Here is a 16,077-nt window from a genome sequence, read left to right as displayed (position 1 = left end):
TTCTTCCCCCTTTCCCCCCTCCCCCCTCCTCCACTTTGTAGCCCTAGGAATGTTCCCTCCCTCTGTAAGACCAATGCACCACTGTGGTCTTTCTTTCCTCCCTTCTTTCTCTCTTAGCTCCCACATATGAGTGAGCGAGCACATGTGGTATTTGTCCCTCTGTGCTTTGCTTATTTCACTCAGCGTAAGTTTCTGCAGGCTCATCTATGTTATTGCAAACGGGAGTATTTCGTTCTTTTTTATGGCGGAGGAGTGTTCCATGTTGTATATATACCACAGTTTCTCCTCCAGTCATTCATTGGTGGACATTTAGATTGGTTCCATGTCTAATCAAAAAGTCTGTGAATAACAAATGCTGGTGAGGGTGTGGAGAGCGGGGAACACTCCTACACTGTTGGTGAGACTGTAAATTTGCACAACCACTATGGAAAACAGTATGGAGTTTTCTCAGACAACTACCGATAGATCTTCCATATGATCCAGCAATCCAGCTTCTGGGTATACACCCAGAGGAATGGAAATCATCATGTTGAAGGGATACCTGCACTCCCATGTTCATTGCAGCTCTGTTTACCAAAGACTTTTTACTTGAACTAATTTCTTAACTATAGAAAAGTTGGAAAAGTAGTACACTTTCCGTACTCTTATGCTTCTCACCTAGCTTCTCCTAATGTTAACATTTTAAGTAACCATGGTGCAATGATGAAAAACAGGAAATTAACATTGGCACAATACTATTAACAAAGCTTCAGACCTTATTGAATTTCACTTATTTTTCCACCCAAGTCTTGTTCTGTTCCATGATTCAATCTAGAGTACTACCTCCATTTAGTTGTTATGTCTCTCTAGTTTCCTCCAGTCTGAAATAGTTTCTCAGTCTTTCTTTGTCTTTCATGACCTTGGCATTTTTAAAGATATTTTCTAATGATTGGAATGAAATTATGCATTTTTGGCAAGAATGTCATGTAACGATGCTGTGTCTTCAGTGTATGGTATCAAAAGGTTCATGATGTAGATATATCTTAACACTGGTTAAGCTGATGCCTGACAGTTTTGTAGTTAATACGTATCTTTAGGGAGATACTTTGTGGCTATGCAAATAGTGCTTCTTTTCAAACTTTTGCTGATTAATTTTAGCTTCCATCAGTGGATTTTGTCCGCGACAGTTATTACTGATGTTTTGGCCTAATGGTGATTTTCTATTTCATTCTTTCCTTCTACACTTATTAGTGGAATTCTGTTGTAAGGGAGATCTGTCCTAGTTCTGCCATTTATTTGTTTATTTACTTATATATCAGTAAGGATTAATGGATATTTATTTTATATTATAAAGTCCAATATTATTATTATTTTGCTGCTCATCAAAATTGTGCCAGGTTTGAACATTAGAAGATCCTTTAGGTTGGCACTTGTGTTCTTTTATGTCTCCATCTTTTGAGTACTTTATTACTTTTTGAAATCTACAAGATGTTCTAGTCTCCTCTTTCATTTTCCCAGCCCCAACCCTGACATTAACTACTTTTTCAAGGTGTTTTGGTTGCTTTTATTGGAAAATAGCATTTAGAAGTCCAGATGTGAAAACTAAGTGGGTTCATTGCTATTGGGATGTTATTGCTACTAGGAATGTTCAGAAGACAGAACAAGGAAATATATGTACATATATAACTTTTATTCTAATTCAACTCCACATGATTCATTTTGTGCCTCCCCTTTCTTCATTTGTAATTTCTTTCTCCAATTGTGAGAAATTCAGCTTTCGTCACCTACAATATATTTCCTTATTTGTTTAATTCTAATATACACATAGAGTAGTTTTAAAATTGTTAACTGTACCCTGTGTGAAACATATTTACTTAATAGATTACAGAATTTACATGCAGTTCTTTTTATTTGTAGCCATAGAAGATGTCAATATATTGTTTTCCAAAGTTATTCAGGTTAGTTCTTTCTTGCCCACCTCCTTCAGTGTGTTTATTGGTTGTGTTTATAAGTTCATTGGTTAGTGTTTGTATTTTATAATGGGTCCCTCCCACCCATATCTTCCATATTTTAACTGTCATGAGTAATGCTCCAACGAACATTGGAGTGCAGATATCTCTTCAACACACTGATTTCAGTTCCCTTGCATACATACCCACAAGTGGGATTGTCTGATCAATGGGTCCCTCCCACCCATATCTTCCATATTTTAACTGTCATGAGTAATGCTCCAACGAACATTGGAGTGCAGATAGCTCTTCAACACACTGATTTCAGTTCCCTTGCATACATACCCACAAGTGGGATTGTCTGATCATATGGTAGTTCTATTTTAGTTTCTTGAGGAGCCTCCATACAGTTTTCCATAATAGGTGTACTAATTTACATTCTCACCAACAATGTGTAAATAAGAGTTTCCTTTTCTTGGCATCCTTTTCAACACTTATCTTTTGTCTTTTTGATAAAAGCCCTTCTAACAGGTTTGGGATGATATCTCACTTGTGGTTTTGATTTGCGTTTCCCTAAAGATTGGTGATGCTGACCATTTTTTCGTGTACCTGTTGCCCATTTGTATGTCTCCTTTTGGGTCATGTCTATTCAGATACTTTGCCCATTTTTTAATCGCATTATTTGTTTTGTTGCTATCGAGTTGTTTGAATTCTTTATATATTTTGGAATGTTAATCTCTTGTCAGCTATATGGTTTGTCAATATTTTTTTCCATTTCGTTGATTGTCTCTTCAATTGTTAATTGTTTCCTTTGCTGTGTGGAAGCTTTTCAGTCTTATGCTGTCCTATTTGTCTACTTTTGCTTTAGTTGCCTGAGCTTTTGGGGTCGTATTCAAAAAATCATTGCTCAGACCAATGTTGTGGAGCTTTTCTTCTATGTCGTCTCCTAGTAGTTCTGCAATTTCAGGTATTAAATTAAAGCTTTAACCCATTTTGAGTTGACTTTTGTATATGATCTAATTTCATTCTTCTGCATGTGGACACCTAGCATTCCCACCATCATTGAATGAAGAAACTGTCCTTTCCCCATTGTGTGTTCCTGGCATTTTTGTCAAAAAATCAGTCAACGGTAAATGGGTTTATTTATGGGTTTTCTATCTTGTTCCATTGGTCAGTGTCTCTGTTTTTATGCCAGTACCATGCTGTTTTGATTACAATCACTTTCGGAATGTATTCTGAAATCAGGGAGTATGATGCCTCCAGTTTTGTTATTGCTCAAGATTGTTCTGGCTATTCAGGGTCTTCTGTGTTTCCATACAAATCTAGGGGTTTTTTTTTCCATTTCTGTGAAAAACAACATTGAAATTTTGATAGAGATTGCACTAAGTCTGTAGATAACTTTGGGTAGTATGGACATTTTTGCAGTATTAATTCTCTTAATTTATAAATGTGGGATATCTTTCCAATTATTTGTGTTTTCTTCAGTTTCTTTGATCAGTGTCCCATAGTTTTCAGTGTACAGGTCTTTTACATCCTTAATTAAATTTAAACATAAGTATTTAATTTTTTTGTTGCTATGGTAAATGGGGTTATTTTCTTAATTTCCTTTTCAGATAGTTCATTATAGAAATGCTCCTGATTTTTGTATGTTAATTATGCACCATGGAACTTTACTGAATTTGTTTATCAGTTTTAACAGGTTTTGGTTGAATCTTCAGGGTTTTCTGTACATATGATATGCTGATCATGTCAATCAGCAGATGGAGACAATTTCACTTCTCCCTTTCCTATTACTATGCCATTTATTTCTTTCTCTTGGCTGATAGTTGCTATACTTTTAAGTCATATTTGTCCCCATAAATTGAGTCTGTCTCTTTAAATCATGTGTCTGGCCCTTTTATAAGGCATCTGTCTCTTCAAATCACTTGTTTGATCCCCTTATACGCCATATGATGCTTTAAACAGTGCATGTTTGTAATTCCTTTTGTGTATTCTGTGCTCTATTCCACCTGGTTACCTTTTTTAGTATTTTCAGATTTAGGGTAGATTTAATATTTTTATTTTTTATTTTTTTAAACGATGACCGGTAAGGGGATCTTAACCCTTGACTTGGTGTCATCAGCACCATACTCTCCCAAGTAAACCACGGGCCAGCCCTAGATTTAATATTTTTAGTGGTTGTTTCATTTCGCTTTTCACTAATGCTCCTCCTTTATGTTTCCTGCAGTTGATCTCTCTTTGGTAGCTACAGAATCTTGAATTGGGGCAAGTGTGGTGAAGGAGCATGAGAAATTCCAGAGCTGGAATATTTTTTCCCCTCACACACTGTTATTTTGCAGTATGACTGTTCTTTCTTCTTAAGTCATGCCACGGGTGTGATTCTGCACAGAATATTTATACTTCTAAAAATACTTATTATTTAAGGAAGTTGATTACTACAGACTCTTGATTTTAACTACATGAGTGTCCCACAAAACTATATATTTATGTATGTATTTAATGAAAATACATGACAGAATTTGAAAAATATAAAAATGTCCTGTGAGCAATCAGTGCCTCACATTGAAACATAGGGTGACTCAAAGTTCATTAATAGTATAATATCTAGATTTCAGTGTATCATGGTCTTATTATTCCCCTGAATACCTTTCATACTCCATGTATCAAGATTACTTATAGCACCACCACCTAGAGGTAGAAACACCTACTTTTTGCATATATTCTTTTAGAGGTGTTCTATATATTTTAACTGAATTGACAGTGTTATATTTACCTTTTTAATTCACTTTCTAAATTGATATCATTATATAAACATTCTTAGATTTAATTAAAAATTATTCACTAATTTTACTTTTACTGGATACATAACATTTTCCTAATGCTAAGTGATAGTTTGAAAATCGGCTTTTAAAAATAACTCTGTGATGAATATTTTGGTGCATAAATCTTGGCACACATTTTGGATATTTACTTAGGCTAAATCCCCGGAACTTGAAATAGCCAGTTGAAACATATCTTTTAAAAATAACTCTGTGATGAATATTTTGGTGCATAAATCTTGGCGCACATTTTGGATATTTACTTAGGCTAAATCCCCGGAACTTGAAATAGCCAGTTGAAACATATCAGCATACTTAATGGTAATCATATGTATTGCCAAATGGCTTTGCATTAAGTCCTTATCTATTTACACTCTCATTAGCAAAGTATAAGAGAAATGACACATCACACTGTAATTTCCAGTGCTATTATCATTAAAAAGTACTTTGCTAACTTGAAAGTATAAATACGCTAATTGATGTTTTTTGTTATCACTGAAGAGGCTGAACATTTTTTCTATTTTATTCATATTTGTATTTCTTTATTGGAGTGTAGTATTATTAAAGGCTTAGGCATTTTCTTATTGATTTTTAGGAGTTCTTTACATGTTTATGTTTTTAGTGATTTCATTGAAATATTTCTTGAAATTATTTTCCCATTTAAAATTTTGCTTATAATATTTTAACAGAAATAATTACAGTTCTATGTTGTCATAGCTACGTATCTTTTCTGTATAATTTCTTCTAGTAAGATCACTTACGAATAAACATATTATTCTAAATATCATGCCATGCTATAATTTCTTTCTGGGATAGGCATATGAGACTATATCGCTGCTGAAGCAACTCTGGCCAGAAGGATCTGACATTCGGCGTGTCCTTTGTGTTACTTCATGCTCATTGTCTTTAAGAATATACCATAACTTTTTAGAAAACAGAAAGAAGACCACCTCTAACCAGAAAAGTAACGTCAAGCAGGTGCGATTGTTATGACTTTACTGGGAAACACCATTGCCCTCCACTTATGAAATTTTATTGATTTTCATCTACCATTTCCTTCATTTGGTACTTTTTATTTTTCCTTTATTTGTTTGTATAAAAATTAATTATTTGTATACAAAAATAGGGAAAAAACTAGATTTATGTTTATAAGGAAATATCTATTGTGCCATTATATGATTTAGTACTTTCTGCATAGAAAGATGTTTCACTTGGTACATATTTAGTCTAAATCATACAAAGGGAGGGTCAACAAAACAGGATATTAGCACTCGGTGGGTGCCTACTATACTACAATGTTCTGGGCCCTTTGTATTCATTTTGCCATTAAATTCTCACAACAGCATTTCAAATAAGATGCTATTAATCCTATTTCACATATGGGAACACAGAGGTTCAAATAGTTCAGGTAGGTAACATTCCTCAAAGCAAAGGTATTAAACGGAGTGGGGATTGTACTCAGGTATATCTTGTGCAATGCCACAATATCAAACTGTCTTTTAAAAGAACATTTCTACTGTAGTGTCTTGGTGGAGAGATGCCAAAGTTCTTAAACTTCTTTATGACTGACAGGGTTCATCAAGAATCTGTTGGCCAGTCTGGATTGTCTGTCTGCAGTGGATTGAATTATGTCCCCCCCAAACTCACTGAAGCTTGAATTGTGTCCCCCAAGTTTTATGTATTGGAAACTTGGCCCCCACTGTGACTGTTGAGGGGGTGGGAAGGCCTATTAAGGTAATTGAAAGGTGGGGCCTTGAAGAGATGATTGGATTGTAGTGAATGAATTAAAAATGGTGGTCAGGAGCATGGTTCTGAGGGCTTTAAAGGAAGAGGAGAGTCTGTTTCTCTCTCTCTGTTGTCTCTGCTTCCACCATCTTGCAATGTGTGACCCCTGGGTCACTGTTGCCACCACCAGATGGGCTTTGGACTTCCCAGCCTCAGAAACTGTAAGCAATTAATTTCATTTTTCTTTATAAATCACCCAGTTCCGTGTATTTTGTTATAAGCAAAAGAAACAGACTAATACACTCCCCAGCTGAGCAGTCATCTCTACATATATGTGCTCACACTCATTCATGCACACACACATACATGCTCAGAAATACATGTTTACATGGACTATTCTGTATACAATCTGATTACTGGGGGATTCTTGGCTAGAGATTCCTATTAAAGAAAAGTGAAGTTTTGTCTCTTTCATCCACAATTTCAGAAATGTTTAGGCCCCATCATATTCTATCTATTAACTTTTACCAAAAAACGTATTTTTATTTTCCAATATTTCCTTGAATATACTTTCAGTGAAACATTTCTACATGATTAGGCATTTTATTTTAAATCATTCTCACAAAAACGACACTGAGTCCAATCTTTCGCTCTGGAACTTCTAATCGATTGTTAGACCCTCTGTGGCCCTCTGGAGGCTCCCTGATCAAGTCTTACTCTTGCTTCACGGATGACTGCCAACATTTGAGGACAGCTATGACATCCTTGTCCCATCATGTCAAATATGTCCACTTCTTCACCCGTGTTCTCACTGGGCACATTTTGCATATATGTTCCCATCTGCTGTGCTCAGCCTGGCAATTTTCAATATTACTTTTAAAATATGATGACTTAGACAGGATAGAGCATTGAGTGTGTGGCTCCATCAGTCCAGAACCCTGGGGGATCATGACTTCATTAGTTGCATGATCAGCTTATGTAAAGTTTGGCTTAACTGAAAATCCTGAAATGTTTTATGTTAACTACTATTAAGTTGGGAGCTTTCCCTTCCCTTTATATCACATCTGTATAAGTGCAGTCAAGTTTATGTATGAAGAAGAGGACTGTCTAAAACATATAGACTGAAGAATGTAATAACACACAATTCCTGCACAGTAAAGCATGCTGCTAGCTTTTATGGTGCTGCATGTTTATTATGCAATGTCACAGCCTGCTATTCTCTGGTTTACCTTCTTTATTTTATTCAGACGGGAAGTAATTGCTTAACCCTGCAGGAGATGGAAGACTTATGTAAACTGCATTGTCTCAGTGTGGTTTTTCTACTCCACCTACCTCTTTCTCAAAGAGCGTGTACTAGAGTCATCACTTCTCACTGGATTGAGAACATTCAGACTTCATTAAAAATGGTAAATATACTCTTTATTAGTTTATTATTTTTTTCAATTGTTTGATAGATAAAAAACACAATAACCTTCAAAATAGATGTATATGAGAACAATGTTAGCCCTTTGGGAACTTTAAAGTTTTAATGTCCTAAATCAAGGTTTCAACAAGTGTGTTTGGTAGTAATAATAAACAGCATTATATCCATCCAATCTAATATGACCAAGGAACTGAAATACATCTAGTGTAATGGAAATAGAAAGAATATGGGGGAGTGATGAAGCTGCAGAGGTGGGTAAGAGACAAATCATATAAGACACTACATGTCCTATTAAAAGAATGGAGGTAAAGGGCAGGCCCTGTGGCCCACTCAGGAGAGTGTGGCGCTGGGTAGTGCCGAGACCGCAGGTTCAGATCCTATATAGGGATGGCCGGTGTGCTCACTGGTTGAGCATGGTGCAGACCACACTGTGCCGAGGGTTGCGATCCCCTAATAGGTTCAAAAAAAAAAAAAAAAAAGAATGGAGATATAACTTGAAGTAAGCACAATTAGAACCAATTGAATGGTTTCAAGCAGATGCATGGCGCTCTTATTTTTAAAACTTTCTCTGGCTTGCAATGCACAGCATGCACCGTAAAGGCAAAACAGTGGATTTGGGGAAATTAGGTGACTATTACCTTAGTCACATAAGTGTTGATGGTGTTAGAAACTAAGGAAGTGGTAAGTAGGGATGAATAGCAGTGAGCAGTTTTCAATAGTTATTTAAGGGATAGAATCGACAGGTGTAGTTATTGAATGTGAAGCACCAGGGAAAGGGAGGGGCAGATGATTCCTAAATCTCTGGCTTGAGCTTTTGTGGGGATGCTGCCAGTGTATGGCGGGCACTTTTGTGGAGGAACAGCATAAGTTCATTGGAAATATTGAGTTTGAAGTGCCAATGAAATGTCCATATGGATATATCTATTAATATCTAGTAATTTGAAATACTGATTTGGATTTAGGAGATTGGAATGGGCTGGAGATAAAAATTTTGGACTTATTAGCCAATGGATATTAATTGATGCTATGGTAATAGATGAAATAATTTTGGGAGAGAGGTATAATAAGGGGGCTTAGGACAGAGAGACATGAGATATTCCAATATTAAGCAATTAAGTATAGGTTCAGACACTGGCCAAAGACACAGAGAATGAATTCCAGATGGATGGAAAGGGAATCCAAGAGAGTGAATTGTTCTGAAGGCCAATACAACTGGGCAGTTCAAAGGTGGGTTAATAGTACCCAATACTGTCAAGAATTATAGGAAGTAGAGGACTGGAGAGTAGACACTGAGTTTAATGGCACAGGGCTCACTGTTGATTGTAATTAGAAGACTAAGATCTAGGGTGTGTCTGTGAGAACACAAAACTGGGATAGAGTGGTGGGGGTCACTGGACAAAAGAAATTCAAGAAATGTGAAATAATTGTCTGTTTGGAGGTTGAAGCTATCTGTGATGCTGATATGACTGAGGCGGAGGGACAAATGTGAGCCAGGTTTGGAAGTCATCATCATTAAGTGAGCAAGAAACATGGGAAATGAGCATGCTGCGGAGGATTGTGAGTAGTACAGACAGGTGGACGACAAGCTTTTATAGAACAGGGAAGAAGAAGAGTTTGGAAGGAATGAGTTGAAATATGGTTATCAAAAAATTAAAACATATTTATGATCTACTTTGTTTCTTTGTTACTGCATTAGATAATCGAATAACTACCAGACTTTCAATGTAGATAAGTATAAATACGTATCTCTAGATATTTGTAACACTTGTAATGGAAAAATATCTGTGATTTCTACTGATGTCAAATCCCAGCTACTACACAGGATGGTGGTATTGTCTGGGTTCATAATTGAGGAAAATATAATTTTTGTCGCTAGTAAGCAAAAACAAAAATGAAAGTGTAATTTTCACACCTAAGTTAATGAACTCCCTGAATGTTATCAGTTGAAGGACTCCTGTGATATACTCTTTTCTGTACCACCTCCCTTCTCGCAGCCCCCTCCTCCAGCTGAATTGGCATACGCCATCACTCTACCAATTGGAAAAACAAATGCCAAATTCCTGGCTTCTAAAATAATAATTACTGATCCATGTATAAAAATATTATTGAAAAAGGTATGCAGCCAACTACCTCCTTCTGCCCCTACTACATTACCTCTCTTCTCTCAACCCCCATGAGATGTCCATGAGATGAGAGGGAGAGAGTTGGAGAACAAGTGAAGGGGTGCCATAAGTAGGGTGGGAAGGGCATGACAGAGTTCCCCCTGAAGTTTCAGGAGTCTGAGCATAAGAAGCTGTGCTGCGGTCCTCAGGTTGTAGATTGGGAGACAGACAGCTTCACCTAGGAGACCTGTGGTTCCATGTGCCAGAGAACTGTGTAGAAAAGGCAGTGTGGTGTCTAGGCATGAAGTTATGGAAGACAGTCTCCTGTGCTTCCAGTGGCAGGCCATCTGGAAGTTCGTGTGGGCTCTAAGTGAGTCATGCTGCTTGGTTGAGAGGGGAGAGGGGACCTGTTAGTCTTCAAAGAGTTCTCGAAAGCCCGTTGACAGAATAGAAAGGAAATGACATGGGCAGTCTGTTCTGAATGGGAGGGCTGTATTTTAGTAGAATGCTGGCTCCAGGGAGCCAACAGGAAGCCATTCAGTGGCCATTGACTATCCATTCATTCTCCATTCAAGGGATCTGGTATGTGCCTGTGTAGAATACTGGAGAGTGATGTGTAACTGGAGACCACCAGACTGATCAGTGGGTACCCCTTTCTTGCTGAAATAAGGATGGCACTTGTATAAATGCCCCTGTCAAAGTCTGGCATGGGATTGGTGGAGGAGACTCATAAAAGGAATAGATCTGAGTGGGACTAATAAGTAAATGCATTGGACCTATTTTACCTGGTAGTGCTTAGATTATATTTACTATATTATCATAAAGTTCAGGTATGTACATTTCTTGCATATCTGAGTTTGTATCTATAAACACCCAACTGTTCTAACAGAAGTTTTAAAAGGTTTTGTGATGCAGTAATTTTAGATGTGGTAAACACAGTCCTGTGTAGATTCTGTTGATGCTTGGGTGAGAAAATACATTCCTGTATTGCCAATCCCTTTGGGGAAATTTCCTCTAGGTGTTTTGATAGTCTGACAGGAGGTGGCAGACTATGTTAATTAAAAAAGGATAGGAAAACTCCATTTCTAGCTCCTATTCAATTTACTTTAGATATTTTAACATATGTCATTTCAGGTTAATACATTAAACCTGTTGATAATACATGACAGATATTGAAATAATACAGTACTGCATCAATATTGTGCTATGACATGTGAATTTATTTCTCAGAAATATTTGTTTCTTTTGTCAACTTTATATAGGTTGACTTGTGTGTGCTCAACCACTGAATGGTATGAATGTAATATTTATGGTATTGATTTACAGATTGAAATGTATGTTCTCTATGTACAATTGTTGTTTATGAAGAATTTTCTACATAAACTTTTCTACATTTTTTTTACACACAGTGAAGAATTAGTCGAAAAGGACATTACAAAAGTCTTTGTAAATTTTAGAATATTCTAAGATGACGTTGTGGTTTTGGTTTGTAGAAAACATCAATCTTTAATTAGGATGGCATGGATTGCTGGAAATAATAAGGGTAGCTACTATTTATTCTGCACTTGTTTTATGTGTTTACTCTACCTCTATTATTTCATTTAAACACATCAACAGTCCTCTTATGTCCTCTTTTACAAATGAAAATCTCAGACTCAGAAAGACTATGTGGTCTGTTGGCACAGCTAGTAAATGACCAAGTTGATATCTGATTTCTGCTCTGTTCAGCTTCCACGTATGTACCCTACAGTGTGACAGCTGATTATCCCACAGTCAACCACCCTGTTGCCTTTCCCAAACTCCATGCTTCATTTTTGGTAGCACTTGATAGGTTGAAGTGTAATTTCAGGTAGCCTCTGAAATTTTCATGATAAAGGAAATTTTTTGAGGTCTCTGAAGAAAGCAACTAAGCAGATCATAGAAGAAAATAGTCCCATTAGGTTTATTCTGAATATTGACACGTAGATACCACACTAGAGGCACTTCTTGTACGCAGTAAATAAAATGAGGAACTGCTACTGCATGGCTTTCACGTGTAGCTAGTAAGTCAGCGGTATTACGGGAATGGGATCAGGGGAAAAAAACCTATACAGCGGTGGTTCTCAAAGTGTAGTTTCCTGACCAATGGTATCAGCAGTACCCGGAAACTTCTTAAAAATGCCAATTCTTAGGCCTCACATCAGACCCACTGAACCAGAAAGTCTAGGGCTGATGCCCAGCAATCTGTGTTTTATTCAACAACCTTTCTAGGTGAGGCTTATGCTGATGTTTTAGAACCACGGTTCTATGGCTCTTCGGAGTTCTCTACAGTGTTTCGTATGTGGTGGTTGGGATGTTCTTGCTTCTTTGATATTAATAACTTTGTCATGAACCTTGGGTTGCCTCCCTAATTTGTCTGGTTAGAGCTGGGATGTTAAGAGCAATGGCCAATTGCCCTAAATGGATATAGAAATGTAGGTAGTCTGGACTGAAATGGTCTGTTCATTTAAAAGAAATACCAGATTCCACACTTAGCATGAAAAATATGCAAACTATCTTGTTAATATTTTTACACTGGTTTCATGCTTAAATGGTAATATTCTGGATATGTATTAAATGAAATAAATTATAAAAAGTAATTTAAGCTTTTATTTTTAATGTGACTTCTAGAAAATTTAAAATAACATGCAGCTTGCCCATATTACATTTCTACTGGACAACACTGGGTTAAAGTTCCATATCAAACCAGATAAATTGTTCACATTTGGAACGCACTTGTGTTTTGTTATTAAGGGAATGTGGGGCAGAGAAGCCTCAGTCTCTCTCTTTTAACTTAACTCCTCCGGCCACTGGAAGCTTGTCATTGACTGAAAGCTTGACTAGGTTCTCACTTCACTGATGCTGCTTGCCCGTGTCTACCCTGAAGTGTAGTCAGTGAAGACAGCTTGACTTGCCTGTGTTAGGTGGGAACAAAGCCGCACAGCCTGACTCTCATAAACCTGGTAGGTTCATACCAGCGTAGGTGGATGAGAATCTTTGAATCTGAAGGCTTTGGTATCTTCTAGATCACTGAACAATCAAAAGTGCCTTTTTCTTTTAAATATTTTTTTTGGCCTGAAAGTTCAATTGGAAAACATTAAAACCTAAGTAAAGAACAGAGGTGCATTTGAAACAGAAATATTTCTGTAGCCTTGGGACTCTACCTGTGGATCAAAGCATGAGAACAAACTTGTATTGAATTAAATACAGACTTTCCTGATTCAGGAGAAGGAACTATACTGAATTCAAGTTTTGGTCAATGTTGGTTTTATTTTATGCTTTAATCTTCTAAGGTATATGAAGCAGTCATCATTACCCAGCCTGAATGGGCTTACACTAATAAGAATTGAAACAGCCTTGTCCACTGCCTTTCAGTTGGACTATGGAAACTTATAAAGTCATTCTATTGTTTACTTCTAGTATAAAAATTGCCAATAACTTGGTTTTATTTTCAATTTTCAGAAAAGGTGGTGTGAATATGAAGCAGTCATCATTACCCAGCCTGAATGGGCTTACATTAATAAGAATTGAAACAGCCTTGTCCACTGCCTTTCAGTTGGACTATGGAAACTTATAAAGTCATTCTATTGTTTATTTCTAGTATAAAAATTGCCAATAACTTGGTTTTATTTTCAATTTTCAGAAAAGGTGGTGTGAATATTTCATCCTAAGTAATATAAACATTTTTGAATTTTGGAATATGAATTTAACTCACCTGCCTGACTTAAGTGATGAGCCTTTACTGAAGAATATTGCTTTTTACTATGAAAACGAAACTGTACAAGGTACCATCTTACTATATTATAATTATATATTCATGTAGAGATAAACATTATAAAAGATTTAAAACTTCAGAATAATTTTTCTGTACTTCCAACATATAACATAGCAAGAATTTTCTTTTCTTCCAATCTTTGTTTACATATGTATATAACTTCTATTTACTCACAATCAGAATGAATTTTGTATTCTAAAATATTTTTTCATTTAATATTACTTCAAAAGTAGTTTTTGGAAAAAATGTGTTTGGCATTTCCAGGTAATTTTTAACAGTTGAATTTTCCAGTTAATCATATGCATATTTCTTCATAAAATTATTCTAATTAATGTAATTATACCATTACTATAATATGTTTAGTAAATCATAAATATTTTCCAGAAGATAAAGCTGATTTGCATATTTGTTATATGTAATTTGTTTTCCTTTCTCTGAAATTTTTTCTTAGAAAACATTTTCTGATGTTTCTTAAGAGCCAAATTAAAATAAAACACATTTTGAGAGAACTATAATTGAGCATTATTAAACCTCCTTTGACCTCTAGGATTTGGTTCCTTCATATTGTAAACATTGGAATGAATTGGTGACATATAAATTTAACAATCCTCTACAAGTTTTCTCTTCTCTGAAAAATCATAGTTTTTATTCAGTTTTATTGATTGTAAAGTTGTGTATGGCATAATATTTTTATTACCTTAAAGAATAAATATTCACCATCTTTTATTATCAGTTAAGATAGTTATAATTTTAATTTAGTTATCAAATAGAAAAAACAAGATAAACTTTAGAATCTGCCATCTCATAGTCAACACTAAATGACCATTTTCATTTAGGTCCAGTATGGAACTCACTGAAAATTTCACTATTTGACAAGTATTTCAGAAAACGTGTGTATTTAATAAAAACGTGTGCTTCTGTATATGTGTGGATGACTTTTAATAGTGTTTTTAATTGTTACGTAGGGCTGCATTTGGATTTGGGAAAAGTCATTATGGAGGATTATGAACATCTCTGGGATACTGTATCAAAGTTAGTCAGAAAGTTTGATGTTGGAAAGCCATTTCCTTTGAGAACAACAAAACTTCATTTTCTTGGAAATAATCCATCACCAATCAGAGGTAGTAAGTTTCTAAATTAATTTGAAATGAAAGCATTGTTCCTCTGAAAATGTTTTGAAAATACTACTAAATGCTACAAGTATAAATGATTTTCTAGCACTATGCATTTTAGTAATAAAAATAAGTTACCTTAATTGTCATATCTTCAGGGTTGTATGTTATAACTACTATTCTGAAGGTTTATGTTTTGCTTGTAATTAATGGTGTTGCCAGTTTAAAGAAACAGCCTGGACTTTCATTTCCAGCAGTATGGCAGTATAGATCAACCGAAAATCTTCTTGTGCCAAACATGGAAATGCTAGATAAGAGACACCAAACATCTTTTTTGTAATTATAGCTAAGCTCGAAACAATAGAAGGGGGATCCTGGGGGTCAAAAAATGAAGGGGGAGCTAAAAGCTTTTGTGGAAAGTCAATGCCCAAGTTGTTGCTGCCGTGGGGAGTATTTACTGATCTCAGGGGTCCAGAGGCTTGCATCCTAGCTGCCCTGAGCAGGGACAGGATACAAGGTCAAAGAAGAAGATGGTGATAGAATTCAGACCTCTACGCAAAGCCAGGATCCAGGATCCTTAGTAGCATAACTAAATGGCTAGATCTTCTCAAACCTGCTTTTCAGAAAAGAAAAACAACAAACTAATCTCACTGGGCCTGGTCTGTAGGTGGAACAAAATAAATTACTCTGACAATCTGGGGTTTAGATTTAAACTATTAGCAGGGTCGAGATAACTCTAAGCCAAAAAATTAACTTAAAGGGATCAAAGGGGTATGGCAAATTCTCTGTAGCGGAACACATCATAAATCCTGGTTTCATAAGATTCCCTGCCAAATATGAGTGCAAATACACATTTATAAACAACTGAGGAAATAAGTCACTAAGATAACAGTAAGCTACAGAACTACCACTCTTAAGTGCTTCAGATTTTGTAAGTATCAAAAGTAGAATGTACTATATGTATGTTTAAAAATGCTTAAGGAAATTAAATATGAAATCTGAATCATAAGATAATAACCAAAGAATGTAAAACAGAATTCACATTTTAAAATAACCAAACTTGTAAAAATGAAAATATTGTCCATGAATGGGTTATAAGGCTGATTGAATATTGGTAAAAGGAGAATTTGTGAACTAGAAATAGATTGAAAGAATTACTCACACTTAGTAATTAT

General features: G+C 35.7%; 1 protein-coding gene across 1 annotated transcript in view; it reads left to right on the top strand.

Moving 5' to 3' along the window:
- DDX60 (DEAD (Asp-Glu-Ala-Asp) box polypeptide 60) overlaps positions 1-16,077 on the top strand; it is a 94,267-nt gene that overhangs the window by 4,920 nt on the left and 73,270 nt on the right. Inside the window, exons 5-8 of the mRNA XM_008586335.1 lie at positions 5,564-5,725; positions 7,720-7,878; positions 13,659-13,800; positions 14,756-14,911. Of these exons, the coding sequence (XP_008584557.1) occupies positions 5,564-5,725; positions 7,720-7,878; positions 13,659-13,800; positions 14,756-14,911 (619 nt within the window). The remainder of the gene's footprint in view (positions 1-5,563; positions 5,726-7,719; positions 7,879-13,658; positions 13,801-14,755; positions 14,912-16,077) is intronic.

The sequence above is a fragment of the Galeopterus variegatus genome, unplaced genomic scaffold, assembly GCF_000696425.1.
Source record: "Galeopterus variegatus unplaced genomic scaffold, G_variegatus-3.0.2 Scaffold3941, whole genome shotgun sequence".
Lineage (NCBI taxonomy): Eukaryota > Metazoa > Chordata > Mammalia > Dermoptera > Cynocephalidae > Galeopterus > Galeopterus variegatus.
The sequence above is the reverse complement of the archived record's forward strand: the minus strand, read 5'-3'. Positions and strand labels throughout refer to the sequence as shown.